At 36.7% G+C, this 27861-nt stretch overlaps 1 protein-coding gene across 1 annotated transcript; it reads left to right on the top strand.

Moving 5' to 3' along the window:
• The first annotated feature begins 21973 nt into the window (after positions 1-21973).
• On the top strand, positions 21974-27458 carry LOC143635298 (DIS3-like exonuclease 2). The gene is made up of 6 exons (XM_077103163.1): positions 21974-22051; positions 22127-22180; positions 22256-22324; positions 22832-24874; positions 25481-25552; positions 26856-27458. Exons 1-6 carry the CDS (start codon positions 21983-21985, stop codon positions 27192-27194), a joined length of 2646 nt encoding a protein of 881 aa, XP_076959278.1. The 5' UTR covers positions 21974-21982; the 3' UTR covers positions 27195-27458.
• The last annotated feature ends 403 nt before the right edge of the window (positions 27459-27861 follow it).

The raw sequence follows: 27861 nt of genomic DNA on the forward strand, positions 1-27861 counted from the left end.
GAAACTCTCTAGCGTTCTAAATAACAAAGAGATTTTCTAAGTATCGGTACGTTTAACGAGTCTCTAGACTCGGCACATAATACCTATGCACGTAACGGATTTCGTGTTTCGTTTGTGAATCGTGTGTGACTTAAACAAGTACAATTGTGATAGGATACATGAGTGAGCAATTACTTTCGTGTCACGTACTAATAACATACTTTACTAGCAATTATCCCCGTAAGGGCATTTTGGTCAACAAACAAAATTAACTAGCCATTATTCCCCATAAGGGCAATTTGGTCAATTCATGGCAATCAATTAGCAACTATTCCCCGCAAGGGTATTTTGGTCAAAACATAACAAATATACAAAAACTATCATATTTCATGCATTTTTACACAACTCAGCAGTTAGTTTCATTATGACAGAATTTCTACTTGAAAGATTGTACTATTTCACCAATCATAACGTCTCAATTAATTCACCAAAAATCACCACAGAAGCATACATATCTTAGGTTTCCAGAACATATTTTATCTTATTTTTATTCCACATATTTTTCTTATAATGACCAAAACATTACAGCAAACTCATATCAGTCAGATTCATGCGCAACAGAATGTTATTTGCAATTCCCGTTAAACGAAAAATCCAATAAATGCAAGACCACTTGGGTTAGGTTTCTAACTCAATAAGTCAACTTCCAGAAGTGGAACCAACCCAATTGGCCTCGTAGATCATGAGATATAATATTTACAAAACAACCTAACAGCAGGTCTAACAACTCAGCTTTGCACCACGTTTTTGTAAAATCATAAAAGTTAACTTTCACACGTCCAAAAATTACAAATTTATATTCTTTAGAAACTAGACTCAACCTAGTTTACTGTAGTATCAATTATCTAATTCATTTACCACTTTTACATCCCGTTACAGTCATTCAATCATCAACAACACAATCTGTCCAGAAACTGTTTTCATCCAAACTCAACAATTTAACTATCTATAGATCACAAATCATTCATAGAATATTCTAGACATCATAACTCCTATCAATCATACCATACATACATAGTTAGGGTTTTACTTGATATCAAACTCAAAGACAACAATAATCATGCAACAATATCAAATCTAGTTATCAATCATCATCAATTAAATCAAGAATCACATGAATATCATAATACCAAGAAATCAGCCATAAAGGTTTACAATTAACCCAATAAAACTAACAATTAAACATAGAGGATACATAGAATAGTTGTGTATACCTTCCTAGCACCTTAATCTTCAATCAAACTTGAAAGATCTTGATTGTGTGTGTGTGTATATTAATCGATCTCAAGGAAATAAAGGGAGGGGATGGCTGCCGATTTTTGTAGGGGAATAGGTAGGAGGTTAGGGTTTAGGTTTACCATGTATTTATAAAGGAATATGTTACACTTTGGCCCCTCAACTCCTAAGTATTACTTTTTCTAGAACATTCTATCATAACTTGCACATTAAGTTAACATTAAGTATTACTTTTTCTAGAACATTCTATCATAACTTGCACATTAAATTAATATGACAAATAATATTATCACATAACACATAATCCTAACACATAATTAGTGTTTTAGTGTTTTTCGTTTATTCATCAATCGTTTGCGTTTCGGTGCAAATCCCGAAAGACTACTACACATGCAGTAAGTGTTAAGCGTCATTTAAACCCTAGTTTAAATGTAATGAGGTTTGCGTTTAGATTCAATAATCTAAAGTTTGAATTGACGGAGTTGCGTTAACGGAGTTAACCTGAAATTGACGATTGTCACATCATTCCCATGTTAAAGAATTTTCGTCCCGAAAATTTGAGTCAAGTCGTGATGAGTGTCTGAAAAAGTAAGAAAAATTTTCAGTTTGTCATATCATCCCCTAGTAGAAAGAAATTTCGTCCCGAAATTTAATTCATACCTCCGGTGATTTCTGACGGTTTGCCGGGTTTCGCGGTTTTCTATGTTTGGTCAGCCCTTCAAAAAGGTGAGGATACTTTTTCATCATTTGATTCTCGCGTTCCCACGTGAACTCCGGTCCACGTCTCGAGTTCCAATGAACTTTAACAATTGGAATTTTGCATTGCTTGAGTGTTTTGGTTTCCCAATCCAAAACCTCAACTGGTTCTTCAACGAAGCGTAACTGTTCATCAACTTGTAGTTCCTCCAAAGGGACTACTTGAGTTTCATCGGATAGGCATGTGAAAAAACATTGTGTACACTACTGAGATCTGCTGGTAAGTCCAGTCGGTACGCCACTGGACCAACGCGTTCCGTTATCCGATAAGGACCAACATATCGTGGGTTGAGTTTGTTTCGCTTTCCAAAGCGAACCACACCTTTCCAAGGTGAGACTTTGAGTAACACTCGATCGTTTACTTGAAATTCGAGAGGTTTTCGGCGCTTGTCAGCGTAACTCATTTGGCGATCACGTGCTGCTGCCATGCGGTTTCGGATTTGAACAATCTTTTCCGAAGTTTCGAGTACCAGTTCTGGACCAGTGATTTGGCTGTCACCCACCTCTGCCCAGCAGAGCGGTGATCGACACTTCCGTCCGTCTAGTGCTTCAAACGGTGCTGCGTTAATACTTGCGTGGTAGCTGTTATTATACGAAAACTCTACCAAAGGTAAGTGGGGTTCCCAACGTTTTCCGAAATCCAACACGCATGCACGCAACATGTCCTCCAGGGTCTGAATAGTCCGTTCACTTTGCCCATCCGTCTGAGGATGGTATGCTGTACTCATATGAGACGGGTGCCCAGTGCGCTTTGCAGCGACTTCCAAAAGTGCGAGGTGAAACGAGAATCTCGATCGGAAATGATCGAGACAGGCACTCCGTGTCTAGACACCACTTCTTTCATGTATACGCGAGTCAGTCTTTCCATTTTGTACGTTCCCTTAATTGCTAGGAAGTGTGCCGATTTAGTCAACCGGTCAACGATCACCCAGATGGTATCGCATCCCGTCGGTGTCTTAGGCAAACCCGTAATAAAGTCCATTGAGATGTGCTCCCATTTCCACATTGGGAGTTCCGGTTGTTGCAGTAGACCAGATGGTTTCTGGTATTCTATCTTGACTCTGGCACAAGTCAAGCATTTGCTCACGTAGGTGGCAATGTCGGCTTTCATGTTCGGCCACCAGTAAAGTGCCTTTAAATCATGATACATTTTATCTGAGCCAGGGTGGATAGAATATCGGGACTTATGAGCTTCGTCCATCACTAGAGTTCTCAACTCTCCGTATCGTGGAACCCAAATCCGGTTCTCAAAATATCGGACCCCGTCCGATTTGGTTTCAAGTTGTTTGTCCATGCCCCGCATGAGTTCTGATGGAAGATTATCATCTTTCAAAGCTTCAAGTTGTGCATCGCGAATCTGGTCGGGTAAGCTAGCATGAATTGTGAGTTGCAATGCTCGTACTCGTCTGGGTTTATCGGTTTCTTTTCTACTGAGTGCGTCGGCCACTACATTGGCCTTGCCAGGGTGGTACTTGATGGCACAATCATAATCCTTAAGCAACTCGACCCAACGACGCTGTCGCATGTTCAGCTCCCTTTGATCGAAGATATGCTGGAGACTCTTGTGGTCGGTGTATATGGTAAACTTGGTACCGTACAAGTAATGCCTCCATATCTTTAGGGCAAACACCACAGCTCCGAGTTCCAAATCATGAGTCGTGTAGTTCTTCTCGTGAATCCGTAGTTGTCGAGAGGCATAGGCTATAACCTTCTCGAGTTGCATCAGCACACAACCGAGACCTTGTATAGATGCGTCACAGTGTACCTCAAAATTTTCCGTTCCCTCGGGGAGGGCTAAAATAGGGGCGCTACAAAGCTTGGTTTTCAACAGTTGAAAAGCGGATTCTTGCGCGTCACCCCAGTTGTACTTAGTGCCTTTTGTGAGTCAAAGCAGTGAGGGGTTGAGCAATCTTTGAAAATCCCTCGATGAAACGCCGGTAGTAGCCGCCCAGTCCTAGGAATTGCCGCACCTCAGTCGGAGTCTTAGGTGCTTCCCAGTTTTTTTTTTGATAGCCTCTACCTTACCGGGATCGACATGGATACCATTCTCGTTGATCACATGTCCTAACAAGTGAACCTCGCGAAGCCAAAATTCACATTTCGAGAGTTTAGCATACAGTTGTTCCTTCTTCAATAGTTCCAAAATTACCCTTAAGTGATCTTCGTGGTCAGTCTCGTTCTTGGAGTAGACGAGAATATCATCGATGAAAACAATCACGAACTTGTCGAGGTACGCCTTGCATACTCGATTCATGAGATCCATAAATACGGCTGGCGCGTTGGTTAGGCCAAAAGGCATAACCGAAAACTCGTAGTGACCATACCGTGTTCTGAAAGCCGTCTTTGAGATATCTTCTTCGCGCACTCTAAGCTGGTGGTAACCGGATCGTAGATCAATCTTCGAGTAGTAACTCGATCCTTGAAGCTGGTCAAACAAATCATCAATTCGGGGTAAAGGATAACGGTTCTTGACCGTCACCTTGTTCAACTCCCGGTAGTCGATGCACATTCGGAAAGTCCCGTCTTTCTTTCGGACAAACAAGACAGGGGCTCCCCATGGCGATGAGCTAGGTCGGATAAAACCCTTATCCAACAAATCTTGCAACTGAGTGGACAACTCCTGAAGTTCCGCCGGTGCGAGCCGATACGGGGCTCGTGCTATGGGTGCTGCACCGGGTGTCAACTCGATTTGGAATTCGACTTGACGAATAGGAGGGAGTCCGGGCAAATCCTCCGGGAAAACTTCCGGGAAGTCTCGCACAACCGGTATGTCTTCAATTCGTTTCTCCTCCGCGGGTTTCTCAACAATCTGTGCCAATATTGCCGGATGACCCTTTCGTAGATACTTCTGTGCCTTCAAAAGGGTAATGACGCTGGTGGTCATGCCGCTTCTCTCGCCTCGGACCGAAATGATCTCGCCGGAAGGGGTAGAAATGTGAACTATCTTGTCGTGACATATAATCTCCGCTCGGTTCTCGGATAACCAGTCCATGCCGACAACGACATCGAAACTACTAAGCGTAAAAGGAATAAGGTCGATATCAACAATATGACCTGACAGTTTTAACTTACATCCCGCAAGTACATGAGTCGTTACTATAGCCTTACCGTCAGCTAATTCAACATGAATCTTAGCATCTTACGGAGTTGGAGTTAAGTCTAAGAGTTGACTAAAGGCTTTCGACACAAAACTCCTATCAGCTCCAGTGTCAAACAAAACAGAAGCAAAACAATCGTTTACAGGGAACTTACCAGACACCACATGCGGATCATTGCGGGCTTGACCCGATCCAATCACAAACGCTCTTCCTTTGCCATTTCCTCCACCATTACTGCCACTTCCATTACCCCCATTATTTTCATTCTGTTTCAGCTTGGGGCAATCCTTCCGGAAATGACCTTCCTGTCCACATTCAAAACATCCCTTAGTCGTCATCGGTGGCTTAGGAGCACCCTTCGCCGCAAGGTCAACTCTACATTCCTTCGCTTGGTGACCTATCTTTCCGCATCTTTGACACTTGACACGGTCACACTGACCAACATGATGATAGTTGCACCTATTGCACTTTGGATATCTCCCAGCATATCCGCTCGAACCCTGCCCGCTACCGTTGTTATTGTTGTTGTGACTTTGATTGTTAAAGCTCCGAGTGAATTCGGGCTTACGGTAGTGTTGTTGCGGTGGGAGGTTCGAGGATGAGGATCTGGTGTTGTCAAACTTCCTCTTTCCGCTGCTCGGGTTGCTGTTGCTGTTGTTGTCATTACTCGGGTTGTCACGGGCCTTAGTGGTTGAACCCCTAGGTGGTAACGCACCTTGGGCCACTGCTTGATCCGTCAGTTTGTGAGCTAACCGGATCGCTTGTTGTATCGTGGCTGGTTTGGAAGACGTCACCATGCCCTGAATCTGCGGTGCTAACCCATCAATGTACATTTCAATCCTCTTACTCGGCGGATCTACCATCCGTGGACACATCACCGCTAACTCGTGAGAACGGGTAGTGTAGGCTTCGATTTCCGAACCCACCATCTTCAATGACCAAAATTCCGACTCCAACTTTGAAATCTCCTCCCTCGGACAATACTCTTCTCGCATCAAGTCTTTGAACTCCTCTCAGTTCATAGCGTTAGCTAGTTCCAATCCAAGAATTTGCACATTTGCACATCGTCTGAGGACACCTCTGAGTGTGCCTCCTCCTCAGCCGGTTCTTCTTCAGGCTCCTCCTCGGGATCTTCCTCGGGGTCCTCCTCAGGTTCCTCTTCAGGATCTTCTTCAGGATCTGCCTCAGGCTCGGCCTCAGGCTCTGCCTCGGGTTCGGCTGCGTTCTGAGCAAGTTGCATTTGTAGGTCATCGCAACGCTCGAGTGCTATCTCGGTTCGGGTCCTTGCTTCTTGGAGTTGCTCTTGCAAGTCTATCATCTCGGCTTGCATCTTCATCATAACCTTCGTTTGTTGCTCACTAGTCTCTTGCATTTCTTTCATTGCCGCTGCCATGCGGGCAATCTCCTCCTGAGTCTCGGTTCCGTCTTTAAACAGTCTGGAAACATTTTCTCTCGTGTAGCGCATGTAACCCACATCACGCTCCAAACAAGAAACGACAGCTGCGAGAACTCGCTCCACAGGTTCGGTTATGGGTGGTAGGGTGTTGGGATAAGCAGGGTGGTTCGGGTGAGGTAACGGGGGAACTTGCCGCGATAGACCATACGTCTGATCATGTTAGGGTACCAATCCCAGCTAACGTCGTTTTCGTAAATGCCTCCGGATAGGCGGTACCTCTTTGGTGCGGGTGTTTCGAGTTCCGGGACTACTCGGGGTGGCAATGCGGTAAGTAATTGCGGTTCCTTCCCGTGAGCATGAGTCATCAGATCGGACGATGATGAGGATGGCGTCGACATCTCTACAGGTATGCCGTGTATGCGCGCGTATGAGTGAAAGAGGTAAAGAGATAAGACAACAAAGACTACACAAACCTATGCAGTGCGTATCATTATAACTAATGGGTCGTCGCGGTTATAGTCTAGTATGCATGCAGCTTCTAGTTCGCTATAACCAATGGCTCTGATACCAATCTGTCACACCCTCAAAATCCACTAACGGAGTTTTACCGTCAGAGGGTGTGAACTAACAGGATCGGAATCATTAGTTATAATCAAACCATAAAAACGTTTAAATGCAAATAAGTGCGGAAGCGTAAACCATATAAATAAAGATGATTCAAACAATGCATGTTCCTAGACCGCGCGCCCGCCTCGGCTACCTGAGAATAACATACTAAAAGGGTCAAAACGAGGTTGGTGAGTTCACAAGTTATATAAAAATAAATCGTTTAGCGTTTGCGTTCAGCGTTTTACGTTAAGTGTCTTGCGTAACCACGTTACGGCGTTTAAGCGTTTTGCGTAACCACGTTACGGCGTTTAAGCGTTTTGCGTAACCTCGTTACGGCGTTTCAGTGTTGCGTAACCCCGTTACGACGTTTAAGTGTTGCGTAACCCCGTTACGACGTTTAAGTGTTGCGTAACCCCGTTACGACGTTTAAGTGTTGCGTAACCCCGTTACGACGTTTAAGTGTTGCATTACCAGATAGTGTTATGTCAAATTATATATCGATAGGTAGCTAATCTATACAACAAGTATCGCTAAGTGGTTCGCGACCGAAGCTGACTGTTTATCAAGTGCCCGTCACCAGGTCCTCCAGACCATGGTAAGTGTTAGCCAAAATTTACACCCACTCAACCTCCAGTTGAGCTTAGCGTCGGGTGGGGTTTGTCAAACCCAGTAGTACTACCCAAAAGTGACTCGCTATTCCAAATATTAACCGGTCCGATGTGTGGGACTTCAAATGTTACGTATGCCGCTTAGCCTTTACAAGTGATATATAATTTATAACAAAATCTTTCATATGCGTTTATCTCAGAAAATATGTTTATCGGAGTATGTTATCTCCCCCAAGTGAAAAACGTTTGAAAACAGTTCAAAGAGCGGGGTAAGGGAAACTCACTGTTTGCGAAGAATATCCCAAATTAGATCACCAAGTGATGCGCGTCGTAGAAACTCTCTAGCGTTCTAAATAACAAAGAGATTTTCTAAGTATCGGTACGTTTAACGAGTCTCTAGACTCGGCACATAATACCTATGCACGTAACGGATTTCGTGTTTCGTTTGTGAATCGTGTGTGACTTAAACAAGTACAATTGTGATAGGATACATGAGTGAGCAATTACTTTCGTGTCACGTACTAATAACATACTTTACTAGCAATTATCCCCGTAAGGGCATTTTGGTCAACAAACAAAATTAACTAGCCATTATTCCCCATAAGGGCAATTTGGTCAATTCATGGCAATCAATTAGCAACTATTCCCCGCAAGGGTATTTTGGTCAAAACATAACAAATATACAAAAACTATCATATTTCATGCATTTTTACACAACTCAGCAGTTAGTTTCATTATGACAGAATTTCTACTTGAAAGATTGTACTATTTCACCAATCATAACGTCTCAATTAATTCACCAAAAATCACCACAGAAGCATACATATCTTAGGTTTCCAGAACATATTTTATCTTATTTTTATTCCACATATTTTTCTTATAATGACCAAAACATTACAGCAAACTCATATCAGTCAGATTCATGCGCAACAGAATGTTATTTGCAATTCCCGTTAAACGAAAAATCCAATAAATGCAAGACCACTTGGGTTAGGTTTCTAACTCAATAAGTCAACTTCCAGAAGTGGAACCAACCCAATTGGCCTCGTAGATCATGAGATATAATATTTACAAAACAACCTAACAGCAGGTCTAACAACTCAGCTTTGCACCACGTTTTTGTAAAATCATAAAAGTTAACTTTCACACGTCCAAAAATTACAAATTTATATTCTTTAGAAACTAGACTCAACCTAGTTTACTGTAGTATCAATTATCTAATTCATTTACCACTTTTACATCCCGTTACAGTCATTCAATCATCAACAACACAATCTGTCCAGAAACTGTTTTCATCCAAACTCAACAATTTAACTATCTATAGATCACAAATCATTCATAGAATATTCTAGACATCATAACTCCTATCAATCATACCATACATACATAGTTAGGGTTTTACTTGATATCAAACTCAAAGACAACAATAATCATGCAACAATATCAAATCTAGTTATCAATCATCATCAATTAAATCAAGAATCACATGAATATCATAATACCAAGAAATCAGCCATAAAGGTTTACAATTAACCCAATAAAACTAACAATTAAACATAGAGGATACATAGAATAGTTGTGTATACCTTCCTAGCACCTTAATCTTCAATCAAACTTGAAAGATCTTGATTGTGTGTGTGTGTATATTAATCGATCTCAAGGAAATAAAGGGAGGGGATGGCTGCCGATTTTTGTAGGGGAATAGGTAGGAGGTTAGGGTTTAGGTTTACCATGTATTTATAAAGGAATATGTTACACTTTGGCCCCTCAACTCCTAAGTATTACTTTTTCTAGAACATTCTATCATAACTTGCACATTAAGTTAACATTAAGTATTACTTTTTCTAGAACATTCTATCATAACTTGCACATTAAATTAACATGACAAATAATATTATCACATAACACATAATCCTAACACATAATTAGTGTTTTAGTGTTTTTCGTTTATTCATCAATCGTTTGCGTTTCGGTGCAAATCCCGAAAGACTACTACACATGCAGTAAGTGTTAAGCGTCATTTAAACCCTAGTTTAAATGTAATGAGGTTTGCGTTTAGATTCAATAATCTAAAGTTTGAATTGACGGAGTTGCGTTAACGGAGTTAACCTGAAATTGACGATTGTCACATTTAGCATCCTTAAAAGCTTATCTTTCTACTGCTCCTCTACTGGTAAAACCCGAGGAAGGTGAATCTCTATCTCTATATCTAGCTGTATCAAATAATGCTATAAGTGCAGTTTTGGCTAAGGATCTCGAAGGTCAACAACATCCCATATATTATGTAAGTAAAAGTCTTTTGGATGCTGAAACCAGGTATTCTTATATTGAAAAATTAGTTTTAGCACTTATTATGGCATCTACTAAACTTAGACACTATTTTGAAACTCACCCTATATGTGTTAAAACTAATTATCCTATTAAGTCTGTTTTGAGAAAACCAGAAATGTCAGGTAGAATGGAAAAATGGGCAGTAAAGCTAAGTGCATATGATATAACATATGAACCTAGGACTGCCATCAAATCCCAGGAATTAGCAGACTTTGTGGCTGATTTCACCAGTGAACTTAAAGAAAAAGCAGACTTGGAAGTCGAACAACTTGAAGAAACCAAAGATAAGTGGACTCTATACACTGATGGTGCTTCAAATGTTAGAGGAACAGGTCTCGGGATTCTGCTGAAATCGCCACAGGGGGCATTATACCTCAATCCATATCCTGCAGATTTCAAGCCACAAATATTGAGGCAGAATATGAAGCTTTGATAGCAGGATTACAACTAGCAATCGACATGAAAATCAGGTTTATTCAAGTACATGTTGATTCATTGTTATTAACTAATCATTTTAATGGTTAATACACTGTTAGAGTAGAAAGACTAATGAAATATCTAGAGCTAGTCAAAAAACTAGCAAAGTGTTTCGAAATGTTTGATATTTCACAGGTACCTAGAGAAGAGAATGTTGATGCAGATGCCCTAGCATATTTAGCTTCATCCTTCAGGATACCGGAAGGTGTCAAGATCCCTATCATACATATCCTAAGCCCAGCAATAGAAGAACAAGGTGTCAATGAAATATCGAAAGATGGTAGAGATATGGGAGTCACGAATCCTGAGGATAATGAAGATTCTTGGATTATCCCGATCAGGAGATATATTCAGGATGGAATTATCCACAAGGATGAAAACCCAAGAGCTTTTCGCACAAAGGTAATCCCATTTACTATAATGAATGATATATTATACAGAAAATCTCTTGCAGGCTCATATCTTAGGTGCTTGGAGAAGGCAGAAGCTCAAGAAGTTCTTCAGGATATCCATGATGGAGATTGTAGGAATCACACTGGGGGCAGAGCACTATTCTCTAAGATCCTGAGGACAGGGTATTTCTGGTCAACGATGAAGAGGGATGCTTTTCTCATAAATGTGATGCATGCCAGAGACACAGCAACATTTTGCACCAGCCGGCAGAACCATTATATCCTATTATATCCCCTTGGCCTTTCATGAAGTGGGGAATGGATATTGTGGGGAAACTACCAAGAGCCCCAGAAGGAAAAATCTTTATGTTGGCTATGACGGATTATTTCTCGAAGTGGATCGAAGCGGAAGCCTTTGTTCAAGTCAGAGAGAAAGAAGTTATCTCATTCATCAAGCGCAATATCCTGACAAGATTTGGGATTCCGGCAGAGATAGTGTGTGACAATGGCTCGCAATTCATTGGCAAGAGAACAACTAACTTCTGTTCCAGTTGGGGAATCAAGATGATCACATCAACACCTGTCCACCCTCAGGCTAATGGACAGGCTGAATCAAGCAACAAAATCATTATAAGGCGCCCATAGCGCACGTTTATTCAACCTTAGTCTGAGAGGCTTTGCCAGCACATGAAATATAGTGACTTGTTACCTCGTTATCCTCGGCTATTGGTTTGAATCTCGAGGTTTAAGGGATTTTCATCTCTTCTTAAAGTCGCCTGTAGCGCATGATTTATTCGGCCTTAGTTCAAGAGGTGGGGACAGCACATGAAATATAGTGACTTGTTACCTCGTTATCCTCGGCTATTGGTTTGAATCTCAAGTTTATGGTAGACGTACCATAATCTAAGGTTTAGGAGATTTTCATCTCTTCTAAAGGGCCTCGTCGGCAGTTCATTCCTAAGGTTTAAGAGATTTTCATCTCTTCTAAAAGGCATTGTCGCAAGTTCGTTTCTAATGGTTTAAGAGATTTTTCATCTCTTCTAAAGGGCCTTGTCGCCAGAATTTCTAAAATTATTTTCAGGATAATGCTGATATTACAATTTCATCGCTATATCCCCAGGATTAAAGGAGCATCCTAAACAACGGTCTTGTTTCAAAAATAAGATGGTCTAGACATTATCCAGGTTAATTGATATGCGATTCTGGTATGATTTACTATTTGTGAATATTCTATTTTTTGTATTAATTACAAGATAAAGTTTATGACTTGGTATTGGTTTATTGGCTAAAACTTAAGTTATTACTAAGAAATTTTTTAACAAACTTAAACTTTTCTCTAATAACGGAAACATGGATTTCGAAGGACTAATCTATTCTTGTAATAATGTCAACTTTAGTCGGTGCTAAATCATAAAATTTTGGTGCTACATGGAAAACAGTTTATCATTAGAAAATTTAACAGCTGAAATTGGTAAAAACAGCTGTCAAATTTTGGGGACAATTGTTAGGGCCCAAATTTTATAGTCGGATCTGTGGTCAGCTCAGGATCCTAAATATGCTCAGGATCCCGAATATGTTCAGGATTCTTAGATAAGTTTAGTATACTGAGTATTATTGCTAATAAATAGATATTTCTCTCTTGGTGTTGATTTATAATTGCAGATATTAATTGTTGATTTACTCCATGCGAAATACACGGTTGGTGGTTACATAACACGTGTGGAATGAGTTATAACCGCTAGCATTAAGGGCCAAATAATGGTTAATGATTAACCATTGACTGTTATCCTGAAATATCGCACTTATAGTTAATATTAGCACGTGTGGAACCATGTTTGGTGAGTAACTCTCAAAAGAATCAGTCAAAGATGTGAGAGGCCAAGTCCAACAATCAAAAGTTGCATTTAAAGCCATTAAACCACGTAATTAAAGCATGAAATGTTTTTCATTAAAGACAAGGGCGGATTTCCCGGGATAACAGTTGTAATCTTTTCTTAGAAATACGAGCTGATAATATCATTAGAGCACACACATTCACTTACTTAGCTACTAGCATACTCTGTAACACTTAGCATTCGATCACTTATCAGCTCCACCACTTGTAATCACCTATTTTCGTTATTAATAAAGTCGACGGTGATAGTTTTCACCGTCCGGGGGTTTTTTGTGCCGGAGATTACCATAATAATATACGTATCCGACCAAAAATTACGTTCGTAATCTTTGACAGAAAGTAATTCGACCAAAGATTACGTTGTTAATTCTTGACCGACGTAAGATTATTGTGGTCAAGGGTTTTTTCCCTCGTAATCATATCATTGTGTTTTAATCTTACTATATTAATGGTTGTAAAGTGTAAACTATAAAAACTAGAGGACCTTATTTTTTTTTCAAATATTTAGTGATTGGATTCAGAAAGTACACTCTTTCTTTTTCACCCCTTCCTCATGTTCACCAAACATAAGTTGCAGACACTTGTTGTAGGCATTAATTGGGCGGAAAAAAATTCTAAAAGTTATATTTTTGCCTTCTCTTTTCACCCAGATCATCTAGTAGTCCCGCTTATGGAGGGCGGTGTCAAAATTTCATGGGGAGCAGTGTCAATAAATCGCATATATATTTAAAGAAGATAAAAAAACTTTAAGGTGGGCGACCGCCCACCTTCTCCACATACTAGGTCTGCCCCTGCACGTCGTCTTTTCTGAACTTGGATGTTGACTGTAAGTGAAATTAGCAGCTTTCGAATTTTTTATTTGCTAAAATTTTCTCCTGATGAGATTGAAAGTATTCGTTAGGTTTTCATGTATTTGAAAGTTGAAATCAATGCATATAGCATTTGAGAACTCATATTAGTAAGAACTAAGTTTGACTTTTTTACATAAGGAGATTGAATCGTCAACCTTAAACTAGAGAAGTGTAAACCGATAGAGCATGCCATACGAGATGAAATTGCATAGCAATTAACGCAAAGTATGGAATGAATGATTTAAAAAAATGTTCTTTTGGTTTAATGAATATATTTGTGTTATATAACTAATATTTAAATATCAATATTGAAAAACTTTTTTAAGTTTAAAAAATTGAATCTAACTATACTATTAAAACAATAGACTTTAACTCAACATGACCTTTTTTTATTGGTGTATTTGTAACATCCTCAAAATTTTGATCAAAATTTGACAACTTAGGAAAGTTGAAGGCTCAAATTATTCTTAAAAATATGTGATGGAAAAATCTAAATAAAGAAATAAAAAAGAAATAAGGAAAGTAAAAATATTCCATAAATAAGTCATCCCATGATAAGGAATAAAAACTCATCCCACATGGAAAGATGTAAGAAAGTGGAAGCATGCCACATAGGTATAAATAAGGAAGATAAAAACTCATCCCACATGGAAAGATGTAAGAAAGTGGAAGCATTCCACATGGGTGGTATAAATAAGAAAGATAAAACTCATCCAACATGGAAAGATATAAATAAGTGGAAGCTCTTTACAAGGAAGAGATTTTCCATACTAATATTCTTTTATGCCAAGCATGCACCAAGTGGTCCTAGCGGAGGGTGCGGAGCACCCGACGCGCACGGGCTAGGACGAGGACGAAGGCGACGGCGACGGGCGAAAGGCGCAATGTGGCGCTTTGATGACGCACTTTGCACTTCGCACGCTCGCATTGCCGCGAGCTTCCTTAGTATTTTTGGACAATGAGAGTTAGACCCAGAAGTGACAAGCTACCAAAAGATAAGGGACCAAAAATGAAAAATAGTATCCAGGGACCCATTGCGATACGCGATGAGTTCAAGATCAAGGCCATTGCGTGTCGCGATGGGCCGTTATGACTCAGCGACACGTGTCGCGTTCGGATGACATGTGGCAGATGTGTCAGGCCACGTGGCGACATGTGGCGATCTCTGAACTACATGAGTCGTCGCGATACGTGATGGCCATAGGAAAGGGCCCATCACGTATCGCGATGGGACCCAGTTCAGCCTATAAATAGGAGGGTCATGGCACCTTCATTTTCACACCACCCCACTCTCTCTCTAGAAAATAATTTCTCTCTCTACCTCGGTTTTCGTGCCCCAACTCGACAAATCATAACCTCGTAATCCGCGCCATATACCGACGATGCCTCGAAATGCGTGCCACCCTAAATTAATCTGACATTCTGCCTCGAAGTACGTGCATGACCCCGCAACCCCCGAACGTTGACTCGATTTGCGTGCTGAGGAGTTGATGATCAAGATTCTCAATACGTGCAAGCGTCGAAGTGCTGCCCGAGAATCTAGAAAATAATAAGCTAAGCAAGGTAGGGGTTCTGTCTAAATAAATCATTATTAATTCAAAGGCTTAGACCCTAGTCAGAGGTATAGCCTAGACCTTGATCAAAAATAACAATTTAAATAAGATTTCTTTATGATTAAGAAATACAAAATAATATAAACAATGTTTATAGCAAAAATATAGTTTCTTCATAATTAAGAAACCTAAGCTTTTACATAACAAATAGTATAGTTGAAATGTTTAAGAAAAGTAAAAGTTTATATACAAAGGTAATAGTTAAAATAGTGTTTCTTTATGATTAAGAAACATAAGACTTAACATACGAATGTTATAGATAAATGACGTGTCTTCTTGAAGAAGAAACATATCATAAACATTTCTTCTTGAAGAAGAAACATAGTACATGATTGGCAATAAAGAGAAAAGAATTCATGTCCAAAATATTTTATACAAACAATTGATCAATCAAGGTTTAAGCTATCAAAACCAGACTAAAGGTCTTTAATATATTTGACCAATTTAATGTCTTTATTACATTTTTTTAATTATCGTGTTTTAATTAAGGTAACCAATAAATTATTATTATTAATTAATTAATGTATTTACATTTTTATAAAGATTCTTATAATACATGTTTTAGTTAGGTTAACCAAAAATTAATTATTAATTAATGTATTTATGTTTCTATTGAAATTTCTATAATTTTCATGCTTTTATTAAGGTAAACATAAATTAATTATTAGTTAATGTATTTTCGTTTTTTATACAATCCTATAAATTCGTATTTTAAACTTTTAATTATGGTCACCAAAACATGTTTAAAATTATTGAACAAAAAGTATGATTTATAAGTTTATGAGGTTAAGAGTGAATATGTAGCTATAAATGAAGCAATATCAACAATCTTTTGTCAAATCTAACAATATAATCTAATTGTAGTAGTATCCCAATATCAACAAACATTATTTGACCAATTCTCAATGACATCTAGATATTTTGATGATTTTCAATCACAGGAAAGTTTTCATTTTTTTTATTTGACCAATTTATAATTATGTTTAAATGTTAAGATACATGCCTAAAATAAATCACACATATTTTCGATAACCATTTTATAATCATAGCTCATTGTCTCTTAAACTAACAAAATTCAAATACGAGCCAGTCATGAACAATATTTAACGAAAAAGTAGCTCAAAAGAAAGTGTATGGAATATGTATAATTTACCGAAACAAATATGAAATTTTAAAGTTAAAATTTAGAAATTTTAATTAAAAAGTTGATTTTTTTTCTTGATGGTAAGTTATAACTATATTTTTTTTCCAGTTTGACATGTTTTAGAAGTGATTCGAATTTGCAGCAGCCATGTCCAAGAGATTCACAATACAAATTTTATCATTCATTTCAAAGTTTATACTGTTTGGATAAATGAGACAAATGTTGTGGCTTATTAGTTTACTTGTAATCGTCTTTGTATTTACACATATAATCTTAGATATTCAATATAATTGATTATTTATGTTAAATAATCATCATCTTTAATTTTCATGATACATTTCCAATCATTTATACATTTATTTATTTCTGTTTTTATGAATCGAATTTGACAACTCTTTTGTAGTTTTTAATAGTCTCCAATCTCAACAACGTTTCCATCTTTTATGTCAAGATTATTGTATACAATTGAAAAAAAGAATTATATAATGAAATTAATTTTAAATAAAGTAATGATGTTATAGAGTTTGAAACAAAATTTACTGCAGATTGCAATTACTTTAATAACATTTTAATTAGGGAATGACTTCTATGTAATAAAATTAAAATTAACCGGTTTAATTTTAATTATCTCTATATTATTTTAATTATACTTAATTAGTGAAATTAGTAGAATAAAACTTTATTGGTTCGATTTAACTTAATACATTTAACTAAAATGTCTTTGAATTGAAATAAAACAAAAATTTAATTACAAAATAATTTATAATAAATTATAACTTTATTTATTTATTAATGTTGAAATGAAACTCATAATACCTTAAGACTTTAGTTGTATATTTACTCAGGTTGCTATGATTTATTTTGTTTTTCTATATTGTGAAGCAAACTGACTTTTTTTTTGTGTAATGTCGAAGAAGTTGATGGTGGGCTAATATGATGATAACATGTTCATGTCTTCATTTGGTTTCTTAATATAGGTGTATATTAAGTATTAACTTTTTATGTACATAATCTAAATGTTTAATATTTTGGTTACAAACTTATGTTAAATATTTGTGTTAGTTTAATATGTTAGTTATGAAATTTTATAGTTGTCTATATTTATATGGTTGTTTCTATGTTTTTAACCCATGTGTAACATGAGCTACTATTATAGAAATATATTGGTGGGTTAGATACTTTATGGTTGTCTTCATATCCAGTTGAGTAAGTGTAACATCCTACTTTTGATCATAATAATAATATAAATTTCGTCTATTTTACTGTGGGTCATTATCGGTTTAGATAAATAGAATTGAGTTGGGCTAGTGTTGGGTTAAATGGATATGGGTTATGGACTTTGGGTATAAAAGAAAGAAGTAGAGTCCATGGGCTTGAGCCCATGATCCCTAAATATATAAACCTTTAATCATCCATTAATCATTTATTTCACATATTCCATACACCATCCAAAACACACACTTAAACTTTTTCTCTAGTTCTTCCTTTTCTCTAGCCGAAACCAAGAAGGAAACCGATCACCGACCCAAGGTAATACCAGTATGATGTTTTATTAACTTAAACTCTTTATATTTAGTTACGAAACAACGAGCCGACACCGTTACATCGTTAAAGTCACGAGATTCGGGTGGAATCGGGTATAAACCGAACCTAAGATGAGCTTAAGGGTCACCCTAGCTCAGATCTGGATCGAATGGGACGAAAAACGGTGAAAAACGAATTAAGACACGTTTTTCCGGCGAAAACGCGTTTTTCTGGCAATGGCGGCGCCGGAAAGTGGTACGAGGTTAAGAGGAGTGTCAGGGAATGTTAGTTCGCTAAGGAGGAACTAACGAATCAGAAGTAATTCGCTAGCTGATTCGTCTAAGGGAATATAACGAATTAGCTTCAGTTCGTTAAGGAGAAAAGATAGCGGATTACCCTTGATTCGCTATAGTTAAAAGATAACGAATTGGAAGGTCCAATTCGTTGCATAGACTGGTTCGCTATGGACTAATTCGTTATGAGTCCAGTTCGCTAAAAGATCTAATTCGTTAAGAGGACTGATTCGTTATAAGACTTCAATTCGTCATAAGGTTCAACTCGTTAACCAGACCAAACGAATAAGGTCTGATTCGTTATAAAGTAATGAATGGGTTCATTCGCTATGAACTCCATTCGTTAAGAACTGAATAACGAATTAGAACTTTGATAAAATGACATAACAGTCCCCGGACTTATAAAAGAATGAATTAATTACAATTAGGCCCTTGAACTTTTGAGTTAGCAAATTAATTAATGATTCAAAATCTTAATGGAAAATGTGTTACGACAGTTAATTGAAATAAAATTTTTCCAAGCTGACCTGGTAGCTCGACCCCAGCCAGGGGCTCTGCCCCCTGGACCCTGCTAGGGGCTGCCGCCCCTAGACCCCACTGCCAGGGGCGCTGCCCCCGGACCCCCGTTCGTTGTGGGTTATAAAAAGATAGAAATACGATATGAGATAGAATAGTTAATTGATACATGTAAATATTATAAAGTTAGCCGTGCACAGCTCAAGAAAGGAATTACCGTTAACGGTGAACGTAACCGACTTCAGGTGAGTTTCTAGCCCCATTCCTTGTTATGTTTTCGGGGCTGTGTGCATACTCGATGTGATTAGTTAATACACTTATCATAAGTGATAAGTGTATGCCATATATGTATTATGTGAAATGTATGAATGGTTTCTTGTTGATACATGAACGATCTTCGGAATTGCATGTATTGCCAGGAAATGGTTGATGTTATATGTATGTTGTAAGATGAAGAATGAATGATATATGTATGAAACTTACGATTATGTTATAGAAAAGTATGTTAAAAAGGTATGGAAGAAAGGGTACCGGACCCTAATAATATCCGAGGATGAAGGGTAACGGACCCTAATAATATCCGAGGATGGAGGGCACCGGACCCTAATAATATCCGAGGATGGAGGGTACCAGACCCTAATAATATCCGAGGTATGTAGGGCGAATGCTCTTTATAACGTAAGGTTAGATATGTATGTGTATGAAAGATTGATGGACAGGTTAAGTATGTAATGCGTACCTACGGGCACGTGTATGTGTATGTAAAGTAAGTTATGTGATTAACTAGAACTCACTCAGCGTCGCTGACTTTTAGTATGCACGCAGGCAAATAGGTTGAGGCAGCTAGCATGATTGAAGACACATGGCATGGAATCGAAGATACTGGCATCTCGCAGAAATGTTATGATGAATTAAAGACTATGTTTTATTTTTAAATGGCTATGAATGTTTGGTAAACGAGATTTGGAAGTTATGTAATATATTATGGTTGAAGTTATTATATTCCGCGTAAAGTTTTAATTAACTCTGATTTGTAGAACTGTGTTTATGAGTAAATCTAACACCAAAGTAAGGCTACCGGCAACGGGGCCTTACAGTAAGTTGTGTTATTGTTGTTTCCTGTGTAATATTTCTATTTTTCGTGTCTTTAATATCTCTGTGAACACCAAATATAAATAACCTACAATTGTCACTAAAGTTAGTAGTACTTGGTTTCCTGGTTTTCTATTTTTTCTGTTTTATGTATTAATTAAAATCCTTCATTAAGTTAGCAAAATTGAAACATCATGCTCTATAAAATTCTATTTTTATATTTATGTTGTTCATCTTTTTCATATACTAACCATATTATATTCTATTATAGATGTCTTCAAAATTAAATAAAACGTAATTTTTGATCAAATAACGTCTTCCAATAAGAAGGGTAATTCAAACGGTTAGTCATTTTAATATTTTTTAGTTACCATTTAAATGTTTTTTAAGAATGCATTTTTTTTGTAAACGTGCAGCTTCAACACCAAGAGAACTACTTTCTAGCATTTTAAACGGTAACATTTTATTTTAAAAGCGTTAATACACTATATTGTATTAAAATATAGTTTTTTATTAACTAAAAATGGTAAATAAAAGTTACTCCCTCCGTCCCTTTGAAAGTGTCCACATTTCCTTTTTAATTTGCCCCATTACAAATGTCCACTTTTCAGATTTATTAACTAATTTCCAGGTTTACCCTTACACAAATCAATCGTTCAAACTTTCTTAAATTATGTCTTTTTATATGTGTTAAGGGCATTATAGTCATTTGTTAATAAAAAATGCAATCATTCAAACTTTATTAAATTTTGTATTTTTCAAATTATGACACTTGTAGAGGGGGACAGAGAGAGTAATATGTTATTAACTAAAAATTAGGCACTTGTAACAGAAAATTATAAAATGATTTTAATATATTTATTATTAATAATTTATACCTTTTTTATAAACAATTTTTTAATAACATTGAATGTATGTTTACACATTTCTTTTTTCTATTTTATTTTTTAGAAATGACACGAAACATAATTTTCAGTTATCCAATACTATTTTATTTTCTTAAAACTAATTAAAATATATGTTTTAATTAAGATGTGTATACGAATCAATTTATGTTAATTAGAGGGACAAAAATATTTCTCCATTATTTTTTTACTTATATTTGGTTAACTTAATTTATATTGTTTCCATACTTTGCAACAAAATTCACAAATCTAGTTGTGGTCAATATAAAAAATCAGCTTTTTTGGTTTTTAAGTATGATCATTCAAATTATTTTTTTATATTTTAATTTGAACTAAAATTTTCAGAAACACATTATGCTAAATAAAATCAAAAAGACCAAAATTATTTTGACTCATAGATTGGTTCTAAAAGTCGGTGTGCCAATAATGTTACTAAGGAATATGGATCAGAAGAACCGTTTATGTGATGGAACTAGATTGCGAGTAATTAATTTGGGAAGGTGTTTTGTTGTAGTAAAAGTTATTTCAGGTACTAATACTGATTATCACACTTATATAATTCGTTGTGGTCTAACACATTCAGATAAGAAACTTTCGTTTCAATTGAAGAGAAGGTAGTTTTTTCCAGCTGTAGTCTGTTTTGCAATGACCATTAACAAAAGTCAAGGTCAATCTCTAGCAAGAGTTGACATATATGTTAGAGACCCGGTGTTTACACATAGACAACTATATGTAGCTTTATCAAGAGCGAAGTGTGGTGTTAAAATTCTTATATTAAACAAGAAAGACAAAGTTACAAAAAACGAATAAATATGGTTTATAAGAAAGCCTTTTTAGTAGCTTATGAATTTTACATTTTTAACTTTTGATTATGTTTTCAAATATTGTAATTTGAATGTTGTTTGGGTTTATCTTTGTATTTCACAATCATTGGTTTTCATACCAATACTATTTACAAATTAAATTTGTCATTTCAAATGACATGTGTTTGTTCGAAAATTTCAATATTTTCACCCGTGTCATACACCGGTTAATAACATAAGATAGTTATTTCAGTTTATTTTAGTAGTTGGGCCGGGTTGGGAATAGGGTAAGGTCGGTCTGTCAATCCCATCAATTTTGTCCACTCGTAAACCCTAACTTGGTAAGAAGCTACTACTACTATCTTCCCCTAATATTATTTCCAAACAATTACACAATCAGATTCAATGATTCACAATCAGCCCAAACATTTTGCTGCGCACTGGTCCATCGAAGCTTTGAATGCTGCATTACAGGTTAATAATCATCTCCCCATCAATTGTTATTTTTTTCAATTGCTCAGTCATAAACGTTAATCTGTTTGCTTGCAGAAAGGCGATGTGTTCAAATCGATGTTTCGAGTGAATGCGCATAATCGGATTGAGGTATTTCCAGTTAATAGTTGTCGGCATCGATATGTTTAGTGGAATATTGAGTGTATGTGTGCTTTGATTGATTAGGCCTATTGCAAAATTGATGGACTGCCGCTTGATGTTCTTATTACTGGATTCCATTCCCAAAATAGAGCTGTAAGTCTCTCATGCTTAATTTCAATTTCATACTGATTTACTGCTTCTGTATTATACGCTATGATCATGAATTAGAATCTCGAAATCCTAACAAAATCGGCACGAGTTTAGTCGGTTTTGCTACTGTACCAGCAGTAAACTTTTAACTAGTAAACACGCAGCAATATAACTGAAAATTGTATCGACATTTTGTTTAGCTTATGATGAAAAAAATTAACATATTAAAAACATTGCTCGCAATGATTTTCTGCCACGTGGGCTGTACTGGCACCAGCATTGGTTTTTAATGCTAAGTATAGTATAATATCCATGTTGTAATATTTTGTTCTCAAGTTTTCTAATGCCCTTTGTTAAGGATTTCTAGGGTTATGAATAGAAGGAATTTAAAATGTAATTCACAAATTGTTGGAAAACGAATCTTATTACAATCGCGGAAAGAGAGTTCTTTCCTTGTAAAGATTATTCTGTTTCGATGAATTGTTTGCTTAGCTACGTTCTTTCATTCAGATTGAAGGCGACATTGTCGCAGTTAAAGTGGAACCTCTTTCATCATGGACGAAGATGAAAGGGACAAATGAAGCTTCCCACCTTCCAATGGAGGACAATTATGCGAATGGTCGTTCTCACAGTGAAGATATTGGCCAAGAGCTAATTAGACCTGCTAATAGTAGTCATATTGGTGATGATAACCACTCGGGAGCTTGTTCTTCTAGAGAAAAAAGAGTTGTATCTTTAGTTGAAAAGTTATGTGCTATAATAAATGAATTTCCATCTAAACGACCAACAGGTAGAGTTGTTGGCATCATTGAAATGTCTCATAGAAGGAAGTCTATTGTCGGATTTCTTAGAATAAAACCATGGTTATATAACAGCGAAAGCTGCAAGAAAGACTTGAAGAAATCTAGACTTTTGGTATTATCTCCAAAACGTGACTACATTCAACTTATATCCACTGATCCAAAGTTTCCCAAAATGATGGTGGCAGTGAAAACCTTACCAAACAGTATTATGAAACGATTAGAAGATGGTGACTTAACACTTGAAATGGACCTTATTGCTGCTGAAATTGTTGAATGGAGTGAAGAGTATGAGAGTCCATTAGCTCTTGTTATTCACAATTTTGGAAGAGGTGGATATGTAAACTCACAAATTTCTGCCATTTTATTTCAAAACTCAATTGATACGTCTGACTTCCGTCAAGAAGCAATTTCAGGTATTCCTAATGTTTGGATAATACCTGAAGAGGAATTTAATCATAGAATAGATTTAAGGAATTTGTGCACGTTTACAATTGACCCTGCAACTGCATCTGATCTTGATGATGCACTTTCAGTTGAACGGTTGCCAAATGGTATTTACAGAGTCGGTGTTCACATTGCCGACGTGTCATATTTTGTTACTCCAAACACTGCTTTGGATGAAGAAGCCGAAGTTCGATCTACAAGTGTGTATTTAAAGTATTATAAATTACCAATGCTGCCACCATTGCTTTCTAAGAAAGTAGGCTCACTTATACCTGGGGTGGAAAGACTTGCCTTCTCTATTATTTGGGATATTAATCTTGATGGGGAGATTCTAGACCGTTGGATTGGTCGTACTATTATTCAGTCTTGTTGTAAACTCTCGTATGAACATGCTCAAAACATTATTGATGGCACTTTGAATGTTGAGGGTCTGCTACTTCATGGTGGATTCACATGGTCAGATGTGGTTACATCTGTTAAGAATCTTGGTGAGATATCTAAAGTGTTGAAAGAAAACAGGTACAAAGATGGTGCATTGTCTCTTGAAAACCCTACAATTGATTTCTTGTTTGATAAAGATGGAATCCCACATGATATTATTCTCACTGGAAGAAAAAAATCCAACTTTTTAGTTGAAGAATTTATGCTTTTGGCCAATACGACAGCTGCTGAAGTGATATCTCGGGCTTACCCTTCTAGTGCTTTGTTAAGAAGACACCCTGAACCGAATTTGTCAAAACTTAAAGATCTTGAATCTTTTTGTACTAAACACGGTTTACAGTTAAACACGTCTACTTCTGGCAAGTTACATCAATCTTTGGAGAGAATTAGGGATGAACTGAAGGGCGATTTGGTCTTTTTTCATGTGCTTTTGAACTATGCTACAAAGCCAATGCAATTAGCAACTTATATTTGCAGTGGGGATGTGGTAGATAATGGTAGTGATTGGAGTCATTACGCGTTGGCGGTCCCGCTTTACACACACTTCACGTCTCCATTAAGGCGTTATGCTGATATTATTGTGCATCGGACATTGGCTGCAACTTTGGAAGCGGAAGCTATGCTGGGTTTGAATGATAAGAAACTGGTGAGAAGATGCTTTACGGGCTTGTCTTGTGATAAAGATGAAGCCAAAAGTTTTGATGCTCAAAAGGCGTTGGCGGATGCTGCATTGAAATATGGTGTGCCGGGTACGGATGTACTTGCTGATGTGGCAGCCCATTGCAATGCAAGAAAATTGGCCAGTAGGTATGTGAAGGATGCTATTGATAAAGTTTATATGTGGCTGTTGTTGAGGAACAAGGAGGTAATGCATTGTTGAATTTGACTCGTTTTCTCTTTAGTTTACTTATTTTTTTCGCAACTGGATTGCATTATTAGAGGTGGCAAAATGAGCGGGTCAAAATCAGTTTAAGGTTGACTCAAAACACTATGTTTACATTTTTTGAGTTTTTATAAATAGTTACTATGTTGAATATAATAATTAAAGTTTTGGTTAAGACGAGATACGAGGTTTTTATGCATTGAAAGTACACTGTGGAACATGGGTGACCTTTGACCTGTTTGTGACCTATTTACTTCTTTTGCATTTTTTAAAATCTTAGTTTGACTCTTTTAACCTGCCTTATGCATTAATAACTTAAATCAATCAATTCACAAGTAAGCAGGCTTAAATTGCCACCTAATGTTCATCTTTTCCACTTCCCAGTTAATTAACATTTTTGAAACATATAAAGCTATATTTTATTCTACCTTTATACACGTCACTTTCACTATATTTGTTAAGTCATGCTATACATAGTATGTATGCATGTGTATACTTAAACTTTTAAGTCATGTCTATCTAATTAATTCAACCCATAACTAACTGGTAGTAGCATATGGTGACTTCCTAGTGGCATGGTTACTGCAGGTTTTCCTATCAGAAGCTAGAGTATTGGGATTGGGCCCAAGATTCATGTCTATAAATGTCACCAAGTTAGCTGTGAGTATTTCATTATTATTATTATTATTATTATTATTATTATTATTATTATTATCATCATCATCATCATTATTATTATTCTTGTTGTTGTTGTTGTTGTTGTTGTTGTTGTTATTATTATTATTATTGTTATTCATCCATTCATGTAGGGCTTAGACTACTACCTTAGGGCTTAGACTTAACTTATTTAGGTCACATACCATAATGGTATTTCCATTAAATATTTTATTATTATTATTATTAGCTTTTATATTGCGGTTAAACTGTGACCTTTTTATTAATATTATTATAATTAGTAGTAGTTTTTTATATAACTGTTAAACTTTGATTTCCTTTTTTGCTTCATACACATGTTCTTAGAGCCGAGGGTCTCTCTGGAAGCCACCTCTTTATTCCTTTGGATAGAGGTACGGTGTGCCTACATCCCACCCTCCCCAGACCCTACCTATAGCTCTGCTGTCGGTGGGATTTTACTGGGTATGATTGATTGATTGATTGATATTCATCCATTCATGTACAACTTGTCATGACCCGTGTTTGCATTACTTTCTAGAGTTGTGAATAGTTGGCTGGTCAAACAAGTTGGGTAATAACTCAGACATGGTAACTTTTTGTGTCAGTAGAATTGGACCATCCCACATAGTTCTGTTATCAAAGTCTTTTTTTGTGATTTTATAGTATTTGATGTGCTAAAGATAATTGCAAAAACTATTGTATAAAAGAATCCAACTTCTTTCAAAGAAGCGACTTCAGAGGTTTTTATGTATTTGAATCCAACTTCTTGCAAAAACTATTCTATCATCATCGTACTCAATAAATCCCACCAATAGCAAAGCTATGGTCGGGTCTGAGGAGGGTAAGATGTAGACAACATTACCTCTACCCCATAGGAATAGAGAGGCTGCTTCTAGTGAGACCCCGGTGTAACCCAAATTGACCAATAGATATATAACATAACCCAAAGTCACAAATTGACTCGTTAGGTATAGATCATAATACTAGTTGGCCTGCTAGATATATAATATAACCCAAATTGGCCCACTAGATACGAAAGTAAACATAACTCAAATCGACCCTTTAGGTCTATAACATAAAACCCTTTGGATACATAACATAACCCAAATCGATCATTTAGATGTGTAACATAATTTAAATCGACTCTTTAGATATAAAACATAAACCCAAATCGACACATTAGATATAGAACGTAACCCATATCTACCCGTTTGATACATAATATAATCCAAGCCGGCTCCTTCCAATGCTTCCTAATTTATTATCTTTTGTACATTCATGCTTGTAGATTGAGAGACGGATATACTATGACGAGGTTGATGGTCTAATCGCTGAATGGCTCGATGTAACATCAACATTGGTGCTAAATTATCACCCAACTAACCGCTCACATAAAAAAGGAAGCACTAATAAGTTGAAAACAATAGAAGAGGTTGCTATGCTTACATTTCCCAACAACATGGCATCGGAGCCAGATACATCAAAGAATTCAAGCATTGAGCCAGTAGTATTTCCCCTCGTGTTGCATATTCTCTCAACTATTCCCGTTGCACTTCATCCTATTGGCGGGGATGATGGCCCGATTGATATAGGGGCAAGATTATACATGAGCTCGTATTTTTGTTGAGTTTGTATCCAATGTTTATAACCGTTTTTTACAAAGGTGGTTGTAGATAACAGGGTTTATGGTATTGTTTGCTCGGTAGCTGCTTGTTTTTTTAACTGAAGCAGACTATCGTGCATATTGATGATGGTGGAGGCGGTCGGTTATTATCAACAAAGGCCGGTTCCACCCCTTGTTGGAAGGATTGAAGCTAGAACTAGATGCTACATTAAGTTTTTTTGTTTTTAAATGTGACTTTTGCAAATCATATTGAAATTTAATCTACAGTTCTTGGTAATGCTTACAGATGGTTGATAAATACTATTTTGTACCCATACCTATTTTGTTAAAGCTGATTTATGTGTGCTGCATTTATTTGTGTTGACACTGATTTTATATAGTGTCTTAAGTATTCCGTTTATCTAAACGAGTCCAAATGAGTTGATAGATTGTAATGTAAATATGTTACTTGCTATAACTCATAAACAGGTTTGACAGGTTGCAATATTCAGGTTGGTGGATTAATGTAAAATTTATTCTAGTTTTAAACAGGTTGAAAACTTATGGTTCATAATAAACAAAAAACGTTTAAAGATTTGTGTTACTATAATTCTTAAAAATGAGACAGTATTGGGGTAAGTAGTACAAGATGATCATAATTGAAAAGGTAAAAGAATACGTTAGAAGATAC

Source organism: Bidens hawaiensis, unplaced genomic scaffold (genome assembly GCF_021521415.1).
Source record: "Bidens hawaiensis isolate Kalapana, Puna unplaced genomic scaffold, B.hawaiensis_p1.1 tig00007427_1, whole genome shotgun sequence".
NCBI classification, from domain to species: domain Eukaryota; kingdom Viridiplantae; phylum Streptophyta; class Magnoliopsida; order Asterales; family Asteraceae; genus Bidens; species Bidens hawaiensis.